The 26,266-nt window shown below is 38.3% G+C and overlaps 1 protein-coding gene and 1 long non-coding RNA gene across 14 annotated transcripts in view; one reads left to right on the top strand and one right to left on the bottom strand.

Annotated features, from left to right (window-relative positions):
• Positions 1-5,452: 5,452 nt before the first annotated feature.
• On the bottom strand, positions 5,453-12,475 carry LOC140725100 (uncharacterized). 3 transcript variants are annotated; one of them, XR_012098265.1, is made up of 4 exons: positions 12,038-12,475; positions 10,959-11,071; positions 8,658-8,984; positions 5,453-6,111 (listed from the first exon to the last, which is right to left on the bottom strand). It is a non-coding gene; the product is annotated as an uncharacterized lncRNA (long non-coding RNA). The 3 variants fall into 3 exon arrangements; XR_012098263.1 differs by lacking the exon at positions 12,038-12,475 and having other exon boundaries at positions 10,959-12,023; XR_012098264.1 differs by lacking the exons at positions 8,658-8,984; positions 12,038-12,475 and having other exon boundaries at positions 10,959-12,029.
• Positions 12,476-12,553: 78 nt separating this feature from the next.
• meis2a (Meis homeobox 2a) overlaps positions 12,554-26,266 on the top strand; it is a 109,466-nt gene continuing 95,753 nt past the window's right edge. For 2 of the 11 annotated variants that reach the window (XM_073040101.1, XM_073040108.1), the window contains exons 1-6: positions 12,558-13,206; positions 13,489-13,718; positions 14,348-14,489; positions 14,816-14,866; positions 15,540-15,590; positions 16,507-16,656. In XM_073040101.1, coding sequence (XP_072896202.1) covers positions 13,195-13,206; positions 13,489-13,718; positions 14,348-14,489; positions 14,816-14,866; positions 15,540-15,590; positions 16,507-16,656 — 636 coding nt within the window. In that variant the 5' untranslated portion in view covers positions 12,558-13,194. Of the gene's footprint in view, positions 13,207-13,488; positions 13,719-14,347; positions 14,490-14,815; positions 14,867-15,539; positions 15,591-16,506; positions 16,657-26,266 lie in introns of all 11 variants that reach the window. The other 9 variants (XM_073040102.1, XM_073040104.1, XM_073040107.1 and 6 more) reach the window with 8 other exon arrangements.

The following is a 26,266-nucleotide window of genomic DNA, read 5'->3' as shown; positions in this document are numbered from 1 at the left end:
ACCTTCTTCCTGGTGGCAGCAGTGAGAAGACAGCATGGCCTGTATGATGGTCGTCTTTGATGATGGATGCAGCTTTCCTGTGACAGCACTCGGTGTAGATGTGCTCAATGGTGGGGTGGGCTTTACCCGTGATGGACTGGGCCATATCCACTGCTTTTTGTAGACTTGTCTGTTCAAGGGCATTGGTGTTTCGTTACCAGTTCATGGTGCAACCAGTCAATATACTCTCCACCACACATCTCTAGAAGTTTGTCAAAGTTTTGGATGAGATGCTGAGTCATCGCAAACTTCTAAGAAGACAGACAGAGGTGCTGCCGTGCTTTCTTCGGAATGGCACTTAGGTTCTGGACCCAGGACAGATCCGCTGAACATTTAACACAGAGGAATTTAAATCTGCTATCCCTCTCCACCTCTGACCCCCCCACCCCACAATGACCTCCAGTTTCCTCCTCCTGAAGTCAATAATCAGCTCCTTGATCTTGCTGACATTGAGGTTGAGAGGTTGTTGTTGTGGCACCACTCAGCCAGCTAGATGCATGCAATCCAATCAGGCAGGTGGATCTTCAATTCATCACTTCACTGAAAGACAACCTCTTAAAATGCTGCATTTTTCACTACCACAATGGACTAGGTTGCTAAACTGGAGTTTAGATATGCACATGCCCCTCCCAAAATTCTCTGTCTCAGAAGTAAACGTACCACCAACTAGACCAAGCTGAAACAAGGTCTTCTGTCTACAAACTAATTTATGGATGCCACATAGAGTGTAAACTGCATGTTGAAATTGATAGTGCATCCAATCAAATGCATAATGTAACAGGTTCAGAGTGAGTAGTTTAAAAATATCACGTTGCTTACATTGATTAAAATGTGTTGGAACGGCATCCAGCTGAATGACAATTAATCTTTATAGCTATGTCATTTATAGTAAATTAATATTTAGAACAGAATAGATGAGACAGGCAAAACAAATGTTATCAGAATCAGGAATGGGGAGAAACCTTACTTCAAATGCAACCTACAATCCGTGCAAAAAAAAACTTCACTGTCAAATCTATCCTTAATAATTGGCTTAGCTGGTATCTTAGTCAACTCAGACTAACCAATGATAGCTAGGTTATGTCACATGGAATATGTAATAATTACTTTCACTATTAAATTCCCATTACGATCCAATCATGAAATAGCATTAATACATAAACCAAGAAATATAGCTCCCAAATGGACCACTTTTAATGCTTTCTCTTGCATGGTTTGTATCCCTAAATCCAATATTTTGAAGGAGTGATAGGGTGGGTAGGTTGTCAACCCTTAACAACTTTACCTTGCAAAATATGACCGAGATTGAATACAAAATCTATATCAGCTTTATCAGAGTACCAATCCTGACATTTTCTCAACTGATTTTATAAACAGCAAAATGCTAATCAGGTGTTTGTGTATCTTTACATTTGGTCTACTCATTACTTCCAAAAATTGTTACATTTGTGCTTGGAATAGACATGATGTGGCTATCAGTATTATTTCTGGGGAAAACTATAGGCCAAATTGCCAATATATTGATATTTTGCAGTTGCTTTAGATTGAAGCTTGTCATTCCACATTAATGTACCGGTAAGTAAGAGTACCCTATATACCCTAACTTGTACATTTAACATTTCTAAAGATCTGGCTTACAATTAACAATAAGCACTACAAACCCTCAATTATGAGGGAAAATTAGTACACTTTATGGTTCACTTTAACCTGAATGTTTTTTGCATAATTCAAATTGTCTATTGTGAATAATCTAATATGTAGCTATTCTTATGTATTGTTATGGTATTTACCCTTTATCCCCCAGCTCCAAACTCATCTTCATTTGATTTGTAAATATATGGGAAACTGGCTGCAATTTTATTTCTGAATGGCAATCGCCAGCTAATTTGACACATTTTAGTAGATTTGCCTCGCTAAAATTTAAAAGAGCAACTAAGAGGTGATTTTTAAAACTGATATAGAGGTTTAAAAATTCCAGTATCTCAATATCCAATGTTATATGAATCATGGATACAGAAGGATTTTTAATATTTACACTACTTTCATTTTAATTCCCATTCATTTGGTATTCTGCCCAGTTTTAATACTAAAATTGACAAAAATAAACAATATTTGTACAATAACAGGATTAAGGGATCATAGTTGGGCATTAACTCATACTTAGGTAATTAATCACTGTTCCTACAGCAACTTTGAGCTTACTGTATATTAAACAAAGTTTATTTTAAACAAAAGTTAAGTACAGGTATGTGGAAGTTACTCCATTTTCCAGTAACTTATGGTGTACAGATATCCCGTCCAATAATTCTGAATCTTATTATACTCTTATCAAATATTAGTTTTGATCTGAAGATGCCTACAGATGGTTGACAATAATGTACTTTGGTCCGTGACTTTCAGAAAAAAAATGATTAGAACAGCATCATCATGCCAGTAAACTTGCAGGGATTATGTGAAATTCGCAGATGAGATTTACAAAGTGGGGACAGATACTAAATTCTCATCCAGCAATTAAAGATCTATCATTATCAGCATGTAATTTTCATAGCACAAAAATCTTTCAAACAAAGAAGAGCAAACTCCACTAGTCAATGATGATTGAATAGCTCCACTCTATTGTAAACAGTCACAAATAACTTTAATGTCAAACAGACTAAGATCTAACCTTGTTTTATTGTTGCAGCTTTAGCAAAAATACACAAGCACAGATTGCTGTAAATAAATTTACCTTAAGAACCACCACCCATCTCCACTTAAATTTATGTCATGTTCATATGAAGTAAAATGAACTATATTGCTGGTTCCACTTAAACCCATTCTCAGTTTCTAGGTTAAAACGGCTATAGAAATTGTATTGTGCCACGTGTAGAATGATGTTGGAACTTCTCTGAAAGGAGCAATTGGATAATTTGTTACCATTGTTTTCTTAAGGTGTAGCTTGGGTTTCTCAGTAAATTGCAACTCCACCTTCGCAGACGTGTTGAAGACAGAGTCTGTCCTCTGCACATGAACCCCCAACATTCCTGGGTGTGATCTGCTCCTTCACTGACATCAACAACCCATGCGGACACATCACCTGCAACGCAACGGCTCATTGCTTAGTTGCACCGCTGATGCTATTCTGTGAATGCAGAATTGCGCTAAACCGACAGTGTGAATTTGGAATTGCACTGATCCGAGTGGGAAGGACGAAAAACACGAGTTTTACACCACATTAAAAAATAAGCTCCAGTTCGTCATCAAATCGTTGGTTCATACTGTAGGTGTATTAACATCTATTTGAAACTCAGCTAAAGGGTGAATCAGAATAACTTCTCGTGTCCCCAATCTCAAGAAACATGTATTTTTCAAGCCGCCATCAGCTTTGTGCAGGCATGTGAGTCATGCCTTTCTCAAGAGAATTGGACACTATCAAAATGGTAATATTTGGCTGCCGCCGATAACCACAACAACAAAAAAAAAACACGTATTGACTAACGACACACACAAAATGCTGGTGGAACGCAGCAGGCCAGGCAGCATCTATAGGGAGATACCGGCTCGGCCCGAAACGTCGACAGTGTTTCTCCCTATAGATGCTGCCTGGCCTGCTGCGTTCCACCAGCATTTTGTGTGTGTTGCTTGAATTTCCTGCATCTGCAGATTTCCTCGTGTTTATGTATTGACTAAGGCTGTGAAGGAAGAACGAAGGAAAGGCTCAAAAAAGCACAAGTTATCTCCAATATTCTCCCATATGAAGGTGCAACACTGGAATGCCCTGTGAACCAATTCCAAAATAATCATAAGCCCAATGTACAGCAACGCGCGCATACATTGCAAAGTACCTACTTCGGGGTTCACGTTCAGCGCCTCTCCAGTCGCTCCCCTGACCCCCGCCCCTGCCCCTCACTCTCCTCGCGGCACTTCCGGGCATAGTGAGATGGCCACGGCTGCTACTCTTTGAGGAATCCTCTCGGCTTGGGTGGCGTTTTTTTTTTGCACATGTGATGGGTCAAGTGCCATTCTTTGGTAGGAAGTGGGGGAAAAACAAGCCCCGAATAGGAACGTTGGGTGTGAAATGTACTGCAAAGTAGGATCAGATCGCAACACGTAACTCTTGCCCCCAGCCGCCAAGTGACTGCAAAATTGCACGGTGGGCATCTGGATGGCTGTAGGACGGTGACTTTCTTTATTCTGAAAAAGGGTTCCATCAATTCCATTGCCTCACCTTCTGCTTTTCCCAAATGCCAAATCGCGGTCGACACATACGCATGGTGCACGCCTACAAACTTAACATTTATTTGACCAAACTATATTGAACTAATGAAAGTCCTCCTTGATGTTCAGTATGATCTTAATTTACGAACAACACTGTGCATACCGACAGTCGGTTCAAGGGGTGACTATTCAAAAAAAGAATACATTTATGAACAGCCAGAGCTTAGATGAGAAGCCTGTTAAGATGGCCTCTCGATACGCAAAAGAGAAGTGAAATGCAGATAGTGTAGACAGGACAGAGCATTTGCTCTACATCACCTTGTAGCAGAGGCCATATTGTAAGACACATCTTGTAGAAGTGGACTCGAACCATACGCTTCCCGCTCTCGCTCCAGGCTCAGAATATGCTTAAATATGAAGATTGGCAGGCACAGATTTTTAAAAAACTTATTTTCCGCATTGTTTTAATCTCGATAACTAACAAAATCAAAATTGTTTTTTTTTGAGTGCGCATTGTTCCTTTTGCTATTAGATACTTAGATACCACGGGGAAATTATCTGAACAGCTTAAGCAATAACTCTCATTTATAATTCCCTTTTCATTTATACTTTTGTGTACTCTATTCAAGTCCTTAATTGTAGAATGAAATGACACAACCTTGTGTTTAATAATGTCTCATGTTTGATCAATTATGTGCACTAGACCACAATAGTTTCCTTGAATCTTTAAAACCTAATAAAACCTATTCAACTTGCTGAAACACAATTTAACCCTCGTATCCTTTTCCAATTCCACCAAAATACGTTTTCGAACCTTGTCGATGCCGTTGTCCTCTTTTTGAATCCAGTTGGCGATTTTAAAAAAAATCTAACAACTGCAAAAGAAACATGTCAGACTTCGCGAGAACATATATTTCATGCTCGAACGAATTACACGTTAAAAAGATTGTCTTTTAACAAAATGTAGTCAGATTTAATCTGTGCTTTTCTTCGCAAAGCGTGCGCCCCGTCCACCACCCTCACCCCATGACTTAACTCAATAAAAATGAGAAAGCTACATAAGTTTCATGATGGCCAATGCAGAGACCAATTGATTGGCTAAGTTATTTTTATTCATTTAGTAATTAAATCGATATTCTCTGTCAATCTGCATTTGAGAAAATGACATTCAGTTTATATTTCTCAAGATACCAGACAGGATTCGAATAGCAAGCACTTCACTCAAGAATGTTTTTATTTTAAATAGTTTAACTTACAGTGTGTGATGTAATGAAGTCCAATACGCTTTGAAAACATGCATCGTAATTCAATGAATCAATATTATATTTACCGCTGAAGTACACGATTATATTGATTGATACACAATGGAACTCAGATTAAATGTTATCTGCTTTTCTTACATCATATTAAAGAGCAAACAAAAAATATGATGGGATTTCCCGCAATGGGGTCGTATCCTGAAATACTTCTTGAAAGCTAGAGTGAGAATCGCTTTCAAATCGGCCTGGCAACGATGAATAATGTTGGACAGGGCAGCCGCAAGAAGGTCATTGCTATTAACTTAAGTACAGGCATCCTAAGTCCACTTAAACTTACCCAATTACACCTAATGATCTGCGGGAGAAAAGCTCGCCCGTGACCTGACCTTCACAAAACAACAGATCATCCACCGCCTTATTGCTTACTCAACAACCTGGCATTCCTTTGCATTTTTTAACGACTTTTTGCTTTTTTTTTCAGTCGGGAAGTGATGGGTTGCATTTTCGCTGTAAAATGAAGACTTTCGAAGTAGAATACGGACTATAGATCTGTATTTGCTCCTGTGTTCTGTCCTTGGCACGAGGGACTGGTAGTGATTGTTCTCTTTTGGATCACCTAAGAAAACAAGAATATCAATTTTAAAAAGCCAATCTATGCGAAATAACGCACGAAAACTTTTAAAAATACAGTTAAGTGAGGAAAAAAGTATTTTAACAATGCCACGTTGGCCCAGTAAAATTTATGATGGACCTGATTAAATTGCATTATGATTTCGAACTGTGTGGACAAATTGGAATAAACAAAACCATCAAATTATACAAATTATTTGTTGTCATTCTCCTCCGCTTTGGTCAAAACCCCTATAGGACGTCTAAAATCTGCACATTTTTGCATGTTTTGTATACAATAAAATAATCAAGTGATATTTCATTGCTCAGTCACATTAACAGCTAAATCGAAGTTAACAAGTGAATAATTATCATTAATGCAAAATTAATATTCATCACTGCTTCAAAAGATCAAGCACTTCCAATTGAAGTCATCCTTTTACATTTAAATAATATAATCGCTGGATGTTTCAAACGTGCCAAAACATATTGCCTGTATAAAAAAGCCAAGATAATGGAAGAGTGTACAGATAGGGTGAGAAAATTTAGCGAATTGACTTCCCCCGAAATGCCCGATAGTGTTCCGTGTAAACATTATTTTATTTTCCCAATAAATAACACGCACACTTTATGAGCTTTTGTGCTGATGTTAATAATAAAAAAATAAAACTGCCCTATCAATTAAAATCTTACCTCCTGGATGGCTGCGCAGAAGAGAAAGAAGGTTTTCTGATTTTAATAACCGCCATTTGTTAGCAATTTTCAGCGCAGCTCGTAAGAGCTTACAGACAAGAAGTTTACATTTAATTAGGTCACACCATCGAGAACAAAATCGGTTAAAATAGTTTTGTTGAAGATAAAAACATAAAACATGCACGTTCGTGCCACATAAAGGGGGGAAATCACAAACCAGCTGCTGTAATATGTTAATGTTAAGCATTGTATGAAAGTAAATTAGCGTTCCTTTTTGTATGAGATTAAAAGGACTATATGCACAAGATATCGAAAGGGGCGGAATTTATCGCAAGACTATTACAAAAGGTCTATAAAGATTTGCCCGTTGCTTTGTTACAGTAGGCGCTAATTGCTTTTTCTTCAAATTAACCTGGTTTGGTGATTCTAATCCAGGGATAATTGCAATGGAAACATGCTTTAATGACACTCATTAAATGATCCCACTACTTATAAACACGACAAGCTTGTGTTTAAGAAGCAGAGAAGCATAGTCTATTAACATCCAAAATAACTACCTAAATCGGCCTGTTTTGTTTTTGTCATTATTCGGTTAATGTAAAACATTGCGGAAAAGAAATGCCGCTTGCCTTGCGAATGTTAAATAAACAACGTGTAAACGGGAAAGGGTTTCGTACATCTCCCATTCAAGGGTTGTAAGCATTCTGCCAAGAAAAAAAATCCGGCAAAATATCCCTAAGAAGGTCCATTCTCCAACCCTTTAACCCCGAAATTAACACCCTCTCGAACCAAGTAACGATTCTTTAAAATGCTTTCATGCTGAATTCGCGTGCGGAAGGTGCCCTGTGTGGGCGAGGTATTGTGGTATTATCATTTCCACAACAGCGCTAGCCATTAAAAAAGTTCTCTGGATAGTGACCTCGAAATTTCCACCCATGCATGCTTGATCTCCCTCGCAAGCAGTCAGGCATTGTGCGATCAAAATAATTAGTCTATATGTGTGGTATCTTTCAGAATGCACTAAAGGAGGAAAGATAATGGCAATCAGTTCTGACAATTTAGAATTGCCACCCTTAGCTTCCAAAACAAAAATGTATTAATTTTGAAATCAATTACATTAAGAGGCGAAGATAAAACTACGCGGAACAATGAATAGACGGCTGTGGCAAAGTACATGCATTTCGCCATTCCAGGCGGCTTGGTATTATGGTTATTGAAAAGTTTACTCTTTCGATAATGAAAATGAAATGAAATCATTGGGTTGGAAGCGACGTTATCAAATTGAGCTGTGTTTGAATTAGATTCAATGCGTACAACATAATCTGCTCATTTAAAAACAGATCACTGACCCAGTCAGGCTGGGAAATAAACTTTGTGCGGCTACAAGGTTCTCTGATATATTTCGGGAATACAGTTGGGTATTTATCAGCAACTGGATTACTATAGCTAGCCCCGCCAGATAGCGCTAAAGGGCTGTCTAAAAGAAGTGCCTTCAGATGAACTTCTCGCCCACCAAGGCAGAACATTTCCAAATTCACAGCGTTTAGTTCAGTTGATTGTGACGAGATGGGGCAGAATAAGGGAATCCGATGAGTTTAATACGCGGCAGTCTGCAGGTAACATCTAAACAGCAGGTCCAAGGCGAACGGTTTGCTTAAAACCGAACTTGCATTGGGGTCAACAGAAGTTCAACGTAATCGCCCTCGATCTTTCTCCTAACCTTGATTAGAACAAGGTTTATGATTCTTAAAATAACCAAACAAGCTGCACTTCTAATATAATTTAGAAAATACAATTCTTCGAATAAAGTGAATAGTCACAATATCCAAACGTTTAGTTTCAATACCGTTCTTTCCTTACCTCTTTACCCGAACAAATGAAGGCTCCAAAGTTTTGCTGAGAAGAAATGAAGATATTTATACGATCCGCCGGGAAAACAATGCGCGACGAAACGGTAATAAAAACACACTCACACAAGCTAAGAATGAAAGGCAATGAAAACTAAACAAAAGAAAGCGTTGACTCTGTTTAGTGTCGGGGACATTCAGACCTGTCCCTTCTGAGAGCGAGATCACGAAAATAATTACAGATCCGTAATATTATAGTCTTCCTTTACGTTTTCCTTCCTTGTTATGAATTTCTGTCATATATTGTACCTCTCGACACTCCATTGACGGTTCATGATACCTTAAATTAAAATATATTTTATCGTTATTGGCGCATAATATATAAAGAGAATTTTTAACTTCGTCCAATTTTATAAGTGATATAGTCATGCACTTCTGTATGTGGGAATAAATAATTAAACGAGCATATAAAATTAGTCTATGTTGCACTTTTCTTCGCCTTTTAATGATGATTTTTAAATAGATTTGGAAGTGCACTTTCTACTACACAAGAAGATTACTCAATAACGTACTGTCGACGTGTTCTGCTCAGTAACAAGATTTTGCATCATTAAATCAGAATGCAGTCCCATCAATGTTTTAAACCGCTGTTGGTTTAAAAAGGGACAATGGAAGGAGGGGGTTGTTGGGGTTTGGGTGGGTGTCAGCAAAGCGCGTTTCTGGCGGCTTTCGTGGTGAATTTAAGGAAGTTTTGATACATTTACCATTTCGTACGGCGCACTTGTAGTTTTAACAACAGCGGGATCCTTCTCCCTCTGATTGTCTTAGTGCTGTTTTTCTTGAAACAGATACTGTACTCTTAATGAATCTCAACACAGCTGGACTACTCAGACTGAGCAGTGATAGCTCTAACCCCAAGCTGACCCCAATGTGACACCAGAAGATGAAATTTTACCGGCTGTTAAAGCAATCTTCTTCTATCCCCCTACTATCTGGTTGTTGATGGAGATGTACTCCATAACCGGACACAGATTTACATTATCTGAACGGCAGCTACTTAATTTCCATCTTCTAATGAAATCACACACAATTTTTTTTCACTGTTAAATTCCAGCTGAGACATATGGATAAGCAAAATCTGCAAAACTGCAGCTTTGGAAAATGCTTTTCTGAACAGAAACCAAACAAGTTTTATTACAGAAAAGAATCAAACAAATTTTAACATGTTGGGAATAAATCGTCATATAAACTAACTGGCAAGCTAGGGATTAAGTTGGTGTCTCACGGAAACCCAACGAAGCAACGTTCACAGATGTTACTTGCGATTAGATAGTTTGTATTTGAATTATATTACTTATTAGTTGGCCGCTGTGAATACTAAATAAACGCGAGGCCAAAGTTTACATTAAGGTACTTCCGTTCTGCACACAAGAAATTTAACCATTACATAAATAGATTTCCATCGAATAAATACCGGGTGAATAGCATTTATAACATTGAGGAACCCGCCTCTTGCTTGTTGCCGCCCTGTATAAATGGTGCTTTGGAAGTGAATTGTTTTCTTAGAATATTGGCTAGAAATTAAGAAAATAACTTAAAATGTTCTTAGATCACACAAATCCGAATGTGTATCTTCGCTCATACTAGAAAATAAGACATTGTTATTTTGATAAACATTACGTACATTCTTAATTATTTGGGAGTTCTTAAAAATACTTTCCCGATGTTTGAAAGAAAATGCCTATTTCTGAATACAGTTTTCAGATCTGTGCGCGAGTACAGTTGGAATATTTAATCTACGCAATACTACGAGTTACAACATACTCCAACAGATATAAATGGTTACGGTACGATGCCGCAGTCAAACCCATTTACAAAAAATGAGTCGGAACAAATGCATTTTCAATAGTCACCGATGACTGTCACACAACATTTACTTTTATTTATCACTTGAGAAACCCCTACTCATCGCTGCTACCAGCTCATCGCTTTACTGCTTTATAAAGATTTTCACAGTTTACAAACGCTTTGTACCCTGTTTCGGGTTCCGCTCAGAAACGCTTGCAACCCTTAGCAATGAGGTGAAAATTTGTGGCCGGTTGAATTAAACCGCCAGTGTTTCGCGCATTAGCCCACCGATCTAAATACACCTATCTTCCATTATGTTGACTCGCTATATTATACGCAAATTAAAACAGAGCAATCATAACTGAGTGGCTGCAGGTTTAGGCAAAACCATGACAACGTTGTCATTTGTATCTAAGAATAAATGCTTATTAGTGAAACACTTAATAAAGACTCGGCTTGCACTTACCATGCTGTATAGGAGGACAAGACGCAAGCACAAACCAGAAAATATACCAGAAGAGTACTATTTGAAGAACATCTCGGAAGGCGGCTGGATCTTCAGTAGCTGTACGTCTTTTTCTTATGGGGGAAAGAGAGGGGGAACAATGCGTAAAAGTATTTTGGGAGCGGATTTTCGACGATGTCCTGCATTGTCAACACTCCTTGGTAAACTCAGGCAGAAGCGTGTTGGAATGCCCACTGGCGTTTGTCAACCGCTGCACTATCTTACTTTTTTATATGAGGGGTGTTTTCACAAACATCACTGTTGTTATGATGCCTCGTTTAATCAAACTGCTTAATTGCAGTGGTTATCACTATCATCATCATCCTAATCATTCATTTTGTTTTGCTTTATTGACCTCTGAAGTTGCATTGTTATTATGCCCTGTGTCCGTAAAAATAAAGTGCACATATACTGTCTGTCTTGACAAAGTCGTGATTCATGTTTAATTTTGGAAATCAAATATCCCGTAGACAACGTATTTTGCCATTTTTGTGAAACCGTCGATATGTGATGTCACATGCACAAAAGACAGCATGTCTATTGATGAAGCCAAATATTAAACGGAATAGTCCGCTCTGGCCTTTGTGCGCAGGGGACCGTGAACGAGGGGGGAAAAGACAAAACTCCTGCAATCGATGGGTCGACCAATGCTCCGCCCCTTAACTTCTAGCATCTCCCGTGATTGATGATCAGATGAAGCTATGATAATTGACTGCCATGATGTACGGCTGGGTGCATGAATTTGGATCCAGCAAAAGGATTGGACGAGACGTACAAAATTACTTTCCCTGCAAAAGCTTTTTTTGCTTGGAAAAGTTCACTTGTGCTCAAGGGGGTGCGGGAGCACACTTAATTTTCTAAGTAACACCACGCAATTGGGCACACCATTATCAGGGATTACTGTGATAAATGTCTTAACCTACACTGCAAACCACAACAAAGCTCGGAAAAAGTAAATCGGGAGAGAACACGCTCGCACACAAAATGTCTGGAAGCAAAATCATTTTAAAGCCTGTTGAACTTTGCAACTAACCACTTACTCAAATAAAACCAATGCTCTCCTTCTGAAGCGCCTCGTCCCAGCTCACACGCTTAGTGTCCTGGTCATTCGTAAATGGGATGAGTTAACGGGTTCCCTACATTATGCTCATAAGAAGGGGGGGGGGGGATTGTGGAAATTATTTATCCACTGGATCCTATTAGTGTCTGCGAATTACAAGGAGGGTGGTTTTGAGAAAGGGTGCCGCAGCGTGTTAGTTATTAGCTTACTTTGGGAAGTTTTGAATATTTTAACGAGCCAACAACTTTTTTGTTGTTGTCTCTAAGATAATGCTTGATATGTAAAACGGGACAGTGAACCTTGTTAGGATATGTTGATTGATATGGAGATCTTGTCCTTTAATCTTATTTGGGGGGGAGTGTGTGAGGCGGGGGGGTGGGATGCGGTGAGGGATATTTGTTTGGCTCCCCCCATGACTTGCAGCAGTCCGATTGCATACTCTGCATATCAGAGACTGGTTGGCGTACGACTGGCTATGGCCACCACTACTTCCGGGTTCCGTCATTCTCCCGCCGCCGCCGCTCAACGCTGCCAGCGCATTATTACTGACAACATACTCACTCTGTAACCAACCAACCTGCCACCTCCTCAATACTTACTGACAGCCACTTATTCAAACAAACAACAAAAAAAAGCCAAGAAAGAAGCCGAGGCTGCTTTTCACCCCATTCTCTGTCTTATTTTTTGTTGTTAACTCCTCGTGAACGTTTTCATCGCCGTTTCTTCTTACAGTAAGATAGCGGTCCAAGGCAGCCGGAGTTGTTGCAACGGCAGATCATCATTCATTCAATACCTTGACAATCCTGCTTTGATTGACAGCTGGAGTGGCAAAAAGCCATGAGAGACGACAGTTTTGTTACAAGCGGGCTGTTGACGGGCCGATCGTAACCTTCAGTTTTTTTTTTGGCTTGACATTTTTTTCGCTTCTTCTGGAAAAGAAAACAAGGGGAGACAGAGACAGAGAGGAAAAAAAGGCAAAGTTCCCTTTCCTGGGTCCGCTTTAAACTGCGGTAGTGGAGGATAAGCAGAAGTCGAAAACTGGATTGGGAAAATAAAGGGATCTCGTTCAATCACAACTAAGCCGGACTGGGGGATATTACAGAGACGGCACATCCACGAGTGTGGGAGCGCAGACTGATGGCGCAAAGGGTAGGTTCAATCTGCAACACTCACCTATCGGATGATCCTGTATCGCTGGGGCCTGTCCGATCCTTCTCATCTACTGATGATGGCGGCCCATGTACAACAACAACAAAAAAAGATCGGTTTAAATGCAAACTCTTAAATGCACGAGCGGGCGTTGTACTTATCGTAGGTCTGTCTGCTGTTTTGCAAACATTCTGTTTCAATATTTCTCCCTTCTTCTCCCCTTTCCCGACCATCCACCCACCCGCCACCTTTCCTGATCCTGTGTTGCTCTCTTCGATGCAGTACGATGAACTTCCTCATTACGGTGGGATGGATGGAGTTGGGGTACCGGCGTCCATGTACGGAGACCCTCACGCCCCCCGGCCGATCCCTCCAGTTCACCACCTCAACCACGGACCACCGCTCCACAGCCAACACTACGGGCCACATACACCTCATCCTAATGTCATGCCCACGAGCATGGGCTCTGCTGTCAACGACGCCCTAAAGAGAGATAAAGATGCAATTTATGGGTAGGTAATAAAATATAAAAGAACACTGACACAATCCTCGGAGAGAGTAAGAAAACAGTTTGTAAGCAACTCAATAGAAAGCAAAATAATAAACGAGCAAATTCAGGAGGGAAGAAAGTGTCTGGTTGTTTTGAAAAGTTTGAGCATGCAAGCACGGGGCACTGAACTTTGTGTCACTATTTTGCAGACACGTAACGCAGTCGGGTCCGCCGTAATAATGCTTTACATGCATGTGGAGATTTTTTTCCTTGCCATTCACAAACGTTAATTATTATAGCTTTCTGAAATGACCGGAAGCTGCAAGTTTTTTTGCACTGTTTCTGTTCTGTTAAGTTATGTTTTACTTCAAAATGGCTGCTGCCTTGTTGCTTAACTTTGAGGGGTGAATAACCACACAAAATTGGTAAAAATATAATCCACAATATCAACGTCTACTTGTTAACAACAGTCCGTTTCTTCAATCGTAAAATTTCAGTTTGTAAGTCCGTTGCGAGATTTTTCCTAAATAAATACAGATAGCAGGACCAGGGAACTATCTTCATTGCAGAAAAAAAGAGCTTAAATTGTTTTAAGAGATGCATTTACTACAGGTCTGAAAGGAATTGACCGAAACCCTCATTGTCTTGCAGGCATCCTTTATTTCCTCTGTTAGCGTTGGTTTTTGAGAAATGCGAGTTAGCGACCTGCACTCCCCGAGAACCCGGCGTAGCAGGCGGTGACGTCTGCTCGTCTGACTCCTTCAACGAGGACATAGCAGTGTTCGCAAAGCAGGTCTACAATTCATCTTCTTCCTTACGAATCGAGATAGACCATTCTAGCACTTGCGATTACAGTCTTGCAGCAGTTTTGTTTTCTTAAATGTTAACAGTAAATTGTTCAAGTGTTTACTCGTGGAACACTGAAATATTTTAATAAATGTCTCAAATTACAAGTAATTACATATCATTCATACGCTAATCGTGTTTCACATTCCGTTTATTTACTAAGTACACCTTGCCTTTAGAAAGCCAAAGACTTTGCTTGAGTATTTAAAGATAAGTTTTGAAACACATAGTGCATTGATTGCTTTAAGCTAATTTTTCCCTCTTATTGTTCAGGTTCGTGCAGAAAAGCCATTATTCTCTTCAAATCCAGAACTGGATAACTTGGTAAGACATTCAATATTTCATTATCTTTATAACATAATGCAGTTTTATATGTACAGTGCACGTGGACTGTTGTTTGTAAAGAAAACAATCGCCTCTTATAACTATTAGAACTAGATTACCCATTTGCTGGATTTTAATCAGCGTGGCCCTAAAATAACTCCCATTTATTTCGGTGGCGTTTCACGAGGTGAAATATAACCCGGTGAAACACTGCATTACAAACCCGTTCACCAGCCGCAGGAGGTTGGGGGGGGGGGCGGGGGGGTGGTCAGGAAACAACTGCTTAGCAAGAAAAAGCCACTTCAGCATTTCCCGCACTTTCGACACGATCGTTTTGTAAATTTCCAAAGATTTCGGTTTCAAACGACCCGTAAACCGACTTCACACACGTATTGAGATTTGTGCTCCTCGTCTGTGACAGCCTTAGTTCCAAGTGCATTTTTAAAGAAACCGGCTAACTTTTTTAGCTCGTCCGCGATTACATTGGGAACACGAAAGCATTTCATTACAGAACTGAGTGCTATAACGTCGATTTTTGAAATATAATCTGCATGGTTGGAAGTGTTTGCTATGCTTAAAGTTTTAGTTTCGCCATGCAACCTATTACTAAATAATAAAGAAAACCAATTAGTATTTCTGTTTGGCATGTCTAACATGTGTGATAAATTTACAGATGATCCAAGCTATTCAAGTATTAAGGTTCCATCTCTTGGAGTTAGAAAAGGTAAAGTCAGTGTATTTTTTTTTGCTCTTTTGGATCTCTTACATTTACAGTTACTTTTGTGCAGTAAGAACGTGCAGTGTTTAAAGTCCTGTGCAAATCGTGTTGAATAGCAAACCAGATATATAAACCAAGTATCTATTTTGTTAAAGCGTTTGAATAAACATTGCAAAATACAAATTGGCGACGTTGTTAAAGAAAGGGGCGTTGGTTGTCTTTTACGTACGGCGCTTGAATTTTCTAAGATAAAACCGAAACAAAATGCATGGGACATGTTCATGGGGCTATCTCCCACTTTAAGACGCTGATCTTTTTAATAAAAGAGGGCGTCTGGTTGGTAAGTGCCCGGCTTCAAGTTGCAGATCGCTGTGCTTCTTTGATGTGGCTCTGGGTTTAAATGCAACATCCATTTTGCATTGCTGCAAAGTCAGTTCCATATTCAGAGCAGAAATGTTTAACTTACTAGGTCGAACAGAATACCCAGTGCTGTAGCTTCTTCACAATTATTACTGGTTACAGTCAAGAAATCAGTTTATTAATGGGTGATTTTAAGCAAAGTATCTGATGAAACACTGAACAATTCTAGGACGTGTTAGGCCGTGACAGTACCAGCGATAGATGCCCCGTTTATCACAACACCCAGATACGAAAATAAGATTTCATTTCTAACGGGGTTTGAACAAGGAGTAAGATGATATGGCTCGTTCCATGCGGCGGGTTATTTACTAAATGTTAACCGTATATTTTTGCTCTGTTTCAAATACTTGTTGCTCTCCAGTCTCTGGAGAATAATAAGAACACGTACAATTCCTGTAGTTTCCCTGCCTTTAAATAAAAAGCCTGCAACCACAACCTCTCGACATGCACGAAGGTTTCTGAAATCTCACCATCTCATTATTTATATTATTTTTGTTTTCAGGTCCACGAGCTATGTGATAACTTCTGCCACCGGTACATTAGTTGTTTAAAAGGAAAAATGCCAATAGATTTAGTTATCGACGAACGGGACGGAAGTTCAAAATCTGACCACGAAGAGCTATCCGGATCGTCGACAAATTTAGCAGAACATGTAAGTGAAGTTTCTCCGCTATTTATTAATTGTCGCTCCTGTTTACCTGTGGCGAACCTTTTCTAGAGTTTTGCTTCGTCACCGGACACTAGAGACTTGCGCGAGCGTTTCTGCGTTATTTTGACATTTTCCCGTCCGCCTCTCGAAAGTTCCACAAGGGGCTGGTTGGCGGTCCCGGATTTTTTTTTAAATGATGCATAATGTTAAGTTTTAAGGCCTGTTGAGTTGGAGTGAGCGCTGTTAACTTTTGCATTCCAAGTTTTCCAGATGTAGTGATTGCCGTGGTTATTATTGCCCCGAAAATCGTGGCGGGGTCAGTCTCAAACTGATGCAAGTTACAAGAGGGAATTCTTTATACTTTGTGTGGTTGTGGGAACAGAGAGTTTGCATGCTTAAAATAAAATCCGCAATTTGACACTGAGCGATGTGGCAAATATCTGTTACTGCGGAGGCACTGCTAGCGTTACATCGTTCCTAGTGCACTGCTTAAAGTTGTATTCGGCTGCGGTTAGAGAGAACAGTCCTTTCATGCATTTACACGTGCATTAAAATGCTTCATGTGTTCATTTATTCAAACCGATCGATACCTGGCCAATGTGTTTAGGACGCCATGATTAAATTGACACAGTCGCCATATAAGGATTTGTCAGTGATTCGCTTTAGCGATGCCGTGAAGTTAACTGTAACAGAGACTCGGTTTGACGTTTGTTTTGTTGCATGGGTTTTTTTGTGTGTGTTTTTTTGGAGAAATGTACCGGTGTTTGGGGGGGGGGGGGGGCGTGCCAGCAGGTGCGGTGAAGGGTAGTATGAGGGGTGAAGTGTGGAACACCGAAGTTTTCAGCTGGTCAGCAGACAGTATAGTGCGCGAACAAATGCTGCAGATGTGTAAGAACATATTTAGAGCGAGTACCTAGTGGGAGATTACCAGCTGGACGCACAGAGGGATACCACTGATAGTCGCGTTCAACGTAGAGGCACACTCCCGAGAGAATCAGAAAGTGCAGCAATTTTTAGAAATCTCACCGTCTCCTTGACGCTTTTGAAGGGTTACCTGGGGAAGGACTATAGGTGTGGATATCGCATTAGTGTACTTCGAAAGCCCCCTCGGTCACTGGGGAGACCGCAATATAGGATCCGCTTCTCAAATTCAGCAGTATCTAATAACTGAGAGGAACACATTGTGGTGTAATTTTAAATAACCGCAGTAGGCATTTTCCACTATCAAAGAAACAATAGATTTGTGAATCCTTCTTGGCACGGGAAGACAAAAAACAATAAGAAACTCTAGAACAACTGGATGACGTTTTAATGCATTTTATTTTCTTTTATCAGGACCTCGTTTGCAAACCTTGATCAGATTACTAAACATTTATCTCGCATTTCAATCACAATTGCAGTTTGATTTTAATGGGAAAATGTTACCATATTACCCATGCAGAATAATTTTAAGAGAGTTTGTATTTGACTATCCATACAAAATGGAATTTGCTATGTTTAAAAAAAGGAATGCACTTCAGTCCGTATTGATGTGTAGAAATGCGGCACACTAGTGTTTATACTGAAGAGATTAGATAAACTAGCCTGTTTAAGTTACTGGCAGATGGCAGATGCTATAGCCAATTTACCGTGTTCCATTAAAAAATTCTAATTTACACACTATAATGGGAAGAGGTTGGGAGGTTAACATTTTGATAATATGATAACTGTAGTTTTAGTTACAGTAGTGCAACATTCTGAACACAAAACAGACCAAATATAACAACCCATTTATCTCGCACCAGTTAGGCTTTACCACTTCATTAAGTATTATAATTTAGAGCCTTTATTTCCTGGTGATTTCAACTATGAAAATTTTTACATCAAACCCCCTGCCATTTGTTTTCAAAGGGGCACTAATTTGAGCAACCAGAACACCAGCAGGGAGATGAAGAGCTGTATGAAAATTATTCACAACTAGTCTTAGTATTTTAGGATTATACTCATGCATTGCTCATTTCACTCGACATTGTTAAAATTTTGTTTGTGTGCTTTTGTATCTTTTAAGTGGTTGGATTAAATCATATCTGCAGTCTGGTATCAAAAAAGATGTTTCATGTGTGTGCATTTGCCTTTCTGGTGATATATGTTGTTCATTAATTTCTGGTGGTAATCAGATAGATTGGAAGAGGGAGGGAAGAGTAGGATAGGGAACCTCATAAAGAAGAATCAGAATTAGAATCAGGTTTAATATCTCTGACATATGTCGTGAAGTTTGTTGTCTTTGCAGAGGTAGAGATAATAACAAATACAAGATGAAAATCATTCTTTTATACCTTTATTAGAACTATGTATGTCTTTTTGGATGCAGGAAAGGCTATTGTATGGTTGAAGTGATAGTTGAAGATGTTAATTTTGTTTGACTTTTTCCTTTGATATGGATTTTCAGTAATAATCTGAAGCTAGATCACAGTTGGTGAAAGTTGATGGTGATGATGAGATATTTCAGAGGATCTGAAACAGCTTGCAGTCTTCACTGTTTACCTGGTGTGTAGCCATTCTCATCCATGCATGTACTGTATTGTTTTATTTGCACATGAAATGGCTAGAGTGTTTGAACTGATTTAGATCTTGAATAGTACTGATTGAAAGGAAATGTGTTTTAATTTGTTGTGAGCCAGGATTGCCTTCATTATAGAAGTGACAGATCTGTGACAGCTGCTTGACACCCGAAAGCACACACCTCTCCTTGCCTATTCACTGGTGACAGTCTGCCACATGGGGAGAAAGATACAACTGCTTGATGACTACTAAATCCTTATGAAGATATTTTGTGTGGGGATAGGGATAGTTACAAGCAACCATATGCTTACAGTATTATTGTTGAGACGTAAAGTAGGGTATTGTGCAGCCATGCCCTTTAGACTCTGCAAAGTTGTATTTATTATTCATTTATTCACTATTTTGAGTATCATGATTTGACTATCTATTTTCATTGTATTTTACTAGGATTGTAATAGAAACCATTTTCCGTTTGCTTTTAACTAATTTCAACTTTAACATCCCCATCTGTCTTCGGTGTATTTTAGATGATGAACAGATTTACCTAAAGAGTTCCAGAAACTTTGGTAGATTTTTGATGCATTGGTTGTATTTTCCTTGTTGTTGTTTAATTGTATACTTCTTAGGACTTTTACTTTTTGGGTAAGAGTGTTGAAGTTTCATCATAAAATCAAACTTGGTATAGTATAGAGACTCAACATAATTTAGCTTATAATCAATTTATTCCTGCGAATCCACTTGACATATATTATTGAAAATTGCAATTATTCAGAAATTCCCAAGTTGCTGAGTTTTTGGCTTTTTTATTTTGTGAAATTATATATTCTGGCTGTATCACCTTCAACACAAACAGAATGCAGTCTAGGCATTTACGTTTGTACAAGCATGGGCAACATGGGTGGGACTTGATCAGCGCACCATTTTCTAAAAGCTTTCTTAAAGTGACTGCTTGTGATTCTAATTCTCCGCTCCCACATGGGGCATACACTCATCCACAAATTCCCTGATAAAAAAACAGGCACAACCAGGCTTTTCTAAGTGAGAAACAATGATCTCCACTCTCTCTCAAGTCTCATTCCACAACATACTTCCATCAAATAAATATGAACTTAAATTAAAACTTTGTTTTAGGAGCACTTTTGTTTCTTGCTTTAAGTACATTTTTTAGTTGTTCCTTCAAACAAAATATGCTTTATGATTCCAGTCACATCATTATTGGTTAAACAGCCCTTCTTTTAAATGTGGGAACTGCAGCCTTAGCTCAGTTGAAAGTGCACAAGGTTTGCAAGTGACAATATTAGAGAAATTATTTAATGACTGTGTACATTGATATTGCACATTACTAGCTTCATTATGCTATTTTACATGGGCTGTTGTTCAGATAGCCACACTAAATATTTTATGCACATGCTGAATTATCTGTTAAAAATTAGTTGGCATTTTAAGGACCAAATATTTAGTCTACAGAACAGAAAGACAATTATTCATTAATGTGATTTTGTATTATTCCACTCATCCAAAATTTTAAATGTACATGAATCTATCCTACAGCTTTTGGGTTCAAATAGGTTATTTATTGTTATAATGACAATCTCTGTAGTTGTTTCTCTTCTTTCTCTTCCGCTAATTACCTTCCTTCTCTCTCAACTGAAGGTATTATATCCTTGTAAGGAAATAGTTCCATTGACAACCTCTTGGCATCTCGTGTAAATTGATAGTTCTTCCTCAGACAGCTCAGATATTGTGAAATCATACACTTCCCAGTCATGGTAGACATCACAGCTGAGATTAGTCCTGGCATTCTCCAAGTCCATGCACAGAAATTTCCAGCAGAGGTCCCTGGTTCCAGATCAGGCTCTGGAACCCTGGGTGAAATTTCTTTTTTTGCCTACCTAGCACAGAGATATGGGTGAATTTGATCAGCATATTGACTGACTGTCAACAGCCAGTGATAAAATTGGGGGAAAGGGGAGTTTTGAGCTATAACACTCAGCCACTCACCTTTTGAACCAAGGAAATAAATAGCTTCAGTGCTTAGTGAAATATTAATTCTTTTATTGTTCTTCTCACAAACATTGTGCTTCCATTGCTTTCAGTGCTTTCATTGTTCTACAATAAGAGTTCAAATAGTATGGAGTATCGATAGTTGAGTTTACAACCTTTCAGTTGGGTAGCAAATGCCTGTAGTGATGTGCTATTTATATTTCTATATCAAGCCACAATGTGGTTTTAAGTGGCACGGTGAAATACTTAATAAAAACATAACAATGCATATTAAGTACTTGGACATTGAAAAATGAATCAATTCACTATTTTGTAGAAACTCACATAAGTGAAGAAGTCATTAGTCTTGCATTATTTTGAGGAATGCACTAGTTCTTATGGTTAGCAATTTATAATGATCAAAGAGAAGAATATAGTAAAATGGCAGTTTCCTTACACCTTCTGCACATGTCACATTAAACCAAAATTCTTAGAATCTAATAAGGTATTTGATTTCATCACTAGTAAAGAGCATTTGAAACAATTAAGTTCCAACAATTTCATCCTTTGGCAAAAGTACTCATGGTTAACACTAAAAAATATTTTTAACAGTGAAAAGTTGATGAACAGTTCTTTGTGTTATATATGATGATGGTGCTTGTGTTGACACGTTTAATTTGTTTTCCATGAAATCATTTGTTGCTTGGTTTGGTAGCATTCCTTTGAACATTTGCCAGTGAATATTCTTCCTAAGTTAAATTGCCTTGCACTTTTGGCAGAGATGGAAATAGCAGATCTGCCCAGCTCTGTTGTTGCTTGTAAAATGACAGAGTGCAAGAAAAATAGTTGCAGAACCATTTTTTAAGGGGACCATTTTGCTTTGGCTGTTAGTGCACTCTGGTAGCAGCTGTATATGTTGCAAAGGATTTTGAGTTAACACTAGTTTTAAGCCCTGGGAGTTCAGGACTGGCAATGCTTAAACTATTGCTGCTGTTTCACTTTATAGACAAAGGAGAAACAATTTTTTATATATGCTTTTAAAGTGTGAAAAGAAAGGGTTCCCAGTTTGATCAAGAGCGTAAACTATTCACTCATGAGTTCTGCTTAGCATAACCTTGATAAATAGGTGACAGCTAATGAATTACCCATAAAAGAAGGTTTATAACCTGATTATGGATGTGTGTTAATTATTACGAAATGTAAAATAAAGATGCAGGTAATTTATTTTGTTCCTATGTTTTGAACTGCTGTGGTCATTAAAGTACATTGTGTGAAGTATTTCAGGGCAATATATAGAATAGATTTTGCAAAGCAGTATTTATAGTAATGCCGTTGAATTCCCATTGCAAGCTATGAAGTCTGAGCCAATCAGGTTGTGCTTCAGATTCGTTGCTGTAGTTTTGGGTAAGGTAAAACAGGTTTGCATTCAAGAGCTAGGGCACAAATATTTAGCAGTCAGCAAGTATGTTGTGTAGGAGGGGCAGCTGCATGTTCTGGAGACCATTTTTAAGTACAGCTGTGAATCTGCCTACTTCTCAGAAATGCCAATTTTATATTTTAGTACTTAATTGTGGTGTTGTAGCCGTTGTAATCTATATGCCAGAAAGGTAAATAACAGCATTAATAGTTTGTAGTTAGTAGTTTGAGAGAAGTATATACTTTAGCTTTATACTTCTTTAAAACCCTTGATACTAACAACTGCCAAAGTAATTATTTTTTGGCCAAAGAGATTGTTGCTATTTATTATTGCATGTTTTAAAAATTAGAATTGATTTCACATATTAATCTTTATACCTGCCTTACTCTTGAACTGTTAAATGATTGGTTCATTACATTTGTAAAAAAAAAGTTTTGAAGGGAGATAGATGGTAAACCAGAAATTCCAGTATTGTGACTTTTGCCACGCTATTAATTTTGATTGCATTTCAGGAAAGGAAAGTAGATGAAAAATTAGAACTATTACTTACTAATTACAATTGCACCCATCCCCCTCCCAATAAAATAAAGACAGGATAGTAACTGCTGGCATGGAGATATAAAGCAGTAATTCTATCGCACAGTTATGATGATGTCATAAGCACAGAGCAAAGCCTGAGCAGTTCACGAGTATTAGGAGCTCAGGATTGAATTACTACCTTAAAGTCATTGCCAGCAAATCATTCTAGTAATTGTGCATACCAAAAATCATTTTTAACTTTCTTTACTATTATTAATGGATTCATTAGCTACTGTTCATGCATTGTATTTTAAATCATACAGGGATATAGTAAAAATAGGTGGAATGACAGAACATTTGCATTATAAATATCTACTTTTACTATTAATGTGGCTATTTTTGATTTTAAAAAAGGGCTACCTTATCATTAAAAAGCTCACTGAGTGCTTTAGAGAGGGATGTCTTTTTTGATGATTGTTTTCTATACATTTATAATCATTTTCCAAGTAAATACTTGTTGGCATATGCTGAGTGCCAACTGCTTGTGTAATATACTTTTGGAACTTGTTTCTTTTATATGTTGGCTTGAAATTGCCATTGATAGCAATTAGAGGAAAATATCACAACAGTTCGATGAGGGAGTCCAAACTAAATTAGGTGTTACACTTAAATACATGGAGGTTCATTATTTTTATCTAATATAGACTTCCATCCTTAAACCATATAGTAAGTGGTTAGATAAAAATTGTATGCCTTACAGACAGCATGCTAAATAAGAATCTATCAAATATGGAATGTAAATTATCAAAGTAAATTCTTTAAGGCACGATATAAATATTAAAAAGTAAAGTCCATTAACTTAAATGACATAACAAACAAGGTTTAAAAAATGTGGATGAGGCTTTTGTTTCCCATTACAGAGTTTGACTAATGATATATAATTTTATTGTCAAAATAGCTTTCTTTCAGAAAATGTTGTAGTTAAAGATATTTGCAATGCCTACTATGATGAATGTACCACACGGATTAAAGGCAAATGAATTTGTTAGAGTTGTTATTTAATTTGCTTTGAACGTAAGTTCAACCCTCTCTCTCTCTTTCTCTCTCTTTTCTCACCTTCTCCCTCTCTTTCTCTCCTTATCTTTCTCTCATTCAGTCTTTGATCTTCTTACTCTCGTTATCTCTTACTGTCTCTCTCTCTCTCTCTCTCTCTCTCTCTCTCTCTCTCTCTCACTCTCTGAGTCCCTTTGATATCCATGTTCTCTTTTTCTGTTTTATTCTAACATTTTCCACCAGCAAAACTAAGTGCCTGTGTGAAATCTGTATTGGGCTTCTTAGAGAGAAAGCAGCAGCAGAATTGTGTTTGCTATGGAAGATAGCACGTGTAAATGAGAGGGACTGTATAGTGGTAAAGTGTTCTCCAGTGGCCCAGCCAGTACAAGCTTTGCCCATATTGTCTCCTGCTTTTATATTAATTACAACTTGCATTATCAGCTGTGAGTCTGTAGACCAGCAAATAGAAAATACTGCCCCTGGAGACTCTGCCTTCTTGGATCTATTTTTGTGCTCCTGTTACTGCGCTATATTCATTCTCCAGAAAGGTTTTTCTCTCTTTAACACTTTTTAATCTCAATTCAAAGTGAGTTGGGGTGTGATGGGTAGGGAGGGAGAATCCTGGTGGTGGTAGAGTGAACCATTCTACCCTACATTTTGCTAATGTTGGATGCATTACATACGTAGTGTACAGATTTAGATTGTGTGTTGGGCAGAGTCACAAGGTGGACTTTGCCACAAAGCTCCATAGCAAAAGGGTCAGAATGCACATTGATGAAAAGACTAGCATTCAAACTAGTATGTGAAGTTATCCATTCCAAAAAAAGTATTTATAGTTAAAAGAAATAGTATTATTTTGATGTAACTCACATCCCGTAAACTAACCAAAGAATATGGCAACACATACAAAATGCTGGTGGAACACAGCAGGCCAGGCAGCATCTATAGGGAGAAGCACTGTCGACGTTTCGGGCCTTTGCTGATGAAGGGTCTCGGCCCGAAACGTCGACCGCGCTTCTCCCTATAGATGCTGCCTGGCCTGCTGTGTTCCACCAGCATTTTGTGTGTGTTGTTGTTTGAATTTCCAGCATCTGCAGATTTCCTCGTGTTTGCTCAAAGAATATGGCTGTGTTAATGACAACATATAAGTATGTTTTTGCTCAAACTTGGTGTGGAATATAGAAAAAATATTTATCATGTTACAACTATATTTTTGCTTCAGTGTTAAGGAGTGTTAGCAGTAGGTAATTTAAAGGATTTGCTGTGCATAAAATTAACTGCACTTTGCATGTTCTTTCAAAGCATCATCTAGGTGAACTCACTGCATTTGTCTTGTTTCTACATCAAGGTTCTAGCTCTGTGTTGTAACTGAACCACATTCACGCAGTGCTATTGTTTCTACTCTTTTCCATTTCTTTCTCTTAGCTCTTTATCTGATTACCATCCGGCAAACAGCTGACGCTAAGAGGCTTCAGTGGGCTGAAGAGTCCTTGCCTACTGTTTGCCTTCAGCTCAAAGCTATTTGAGTGGTTTCCTCGCTTAGAGATAAAAAGGAACACTCATAGGCATCAGCCTTCCAGAATCCAGGCAGAGCTTGCTGCATCTCCAAATTTCGCAACAGCATTGCTTTTATTTTACAGTCTGCCTTGATTTGTTATTGCGGTATCACTGTTCTGTGACTAGTCAACATTCATCCTTTGCAGATTCATCTGGTTTTTATTTCCACCATCATCTAAACAATGGTAAAACTATTGATTTGAAATTTATACTTATACTTAATTTGAAGCTGTTAGTATTACTCAATATCTTGTGTTTTTTTGTTTTGTTTTAAAATGAATATTTGCATTTTTATCATTTGAGCGGTTATGTTAAATTATTTATTCACTTTCAACTCCAATGTTGTTAATAACGGATCAACTTGTATACGTGTATTGGACAGTCTCACAAGACAGACTGCCTATTGGCAATGATGATATTGTGCAGGTGTCGCGTTTTACAGATTGAGCCCAAAGGCTGATCTGTTTCACGTGTCCTTTTTCTTTTTTTTTGGTCTGTGAGAGGAAATTCCATCTTTTCCCTGCCTTCATGTGGTGCTGATAA

This window comes from Hemitrygon akajei, chromosome 3 (assembly GCF_048418815.1).
Source record: "Hemitrygon akajei chromosome 3, sHemAka1.3, whole genome shotgun sequence".
NCBI classification, from domain to species: domain Eukaryota; kingdom Metazoa; phylum Chordata; class Chondrichthyes; order Myliobatiformes; family Dasyatidae; genus Hemitrygon; species Hemitrygon akajei.
The sequence above is the reverse complement of the archived record's forward strand: the minus strand, read 5'-3'. Positions and strand labels throughout refer to the sequence as shown.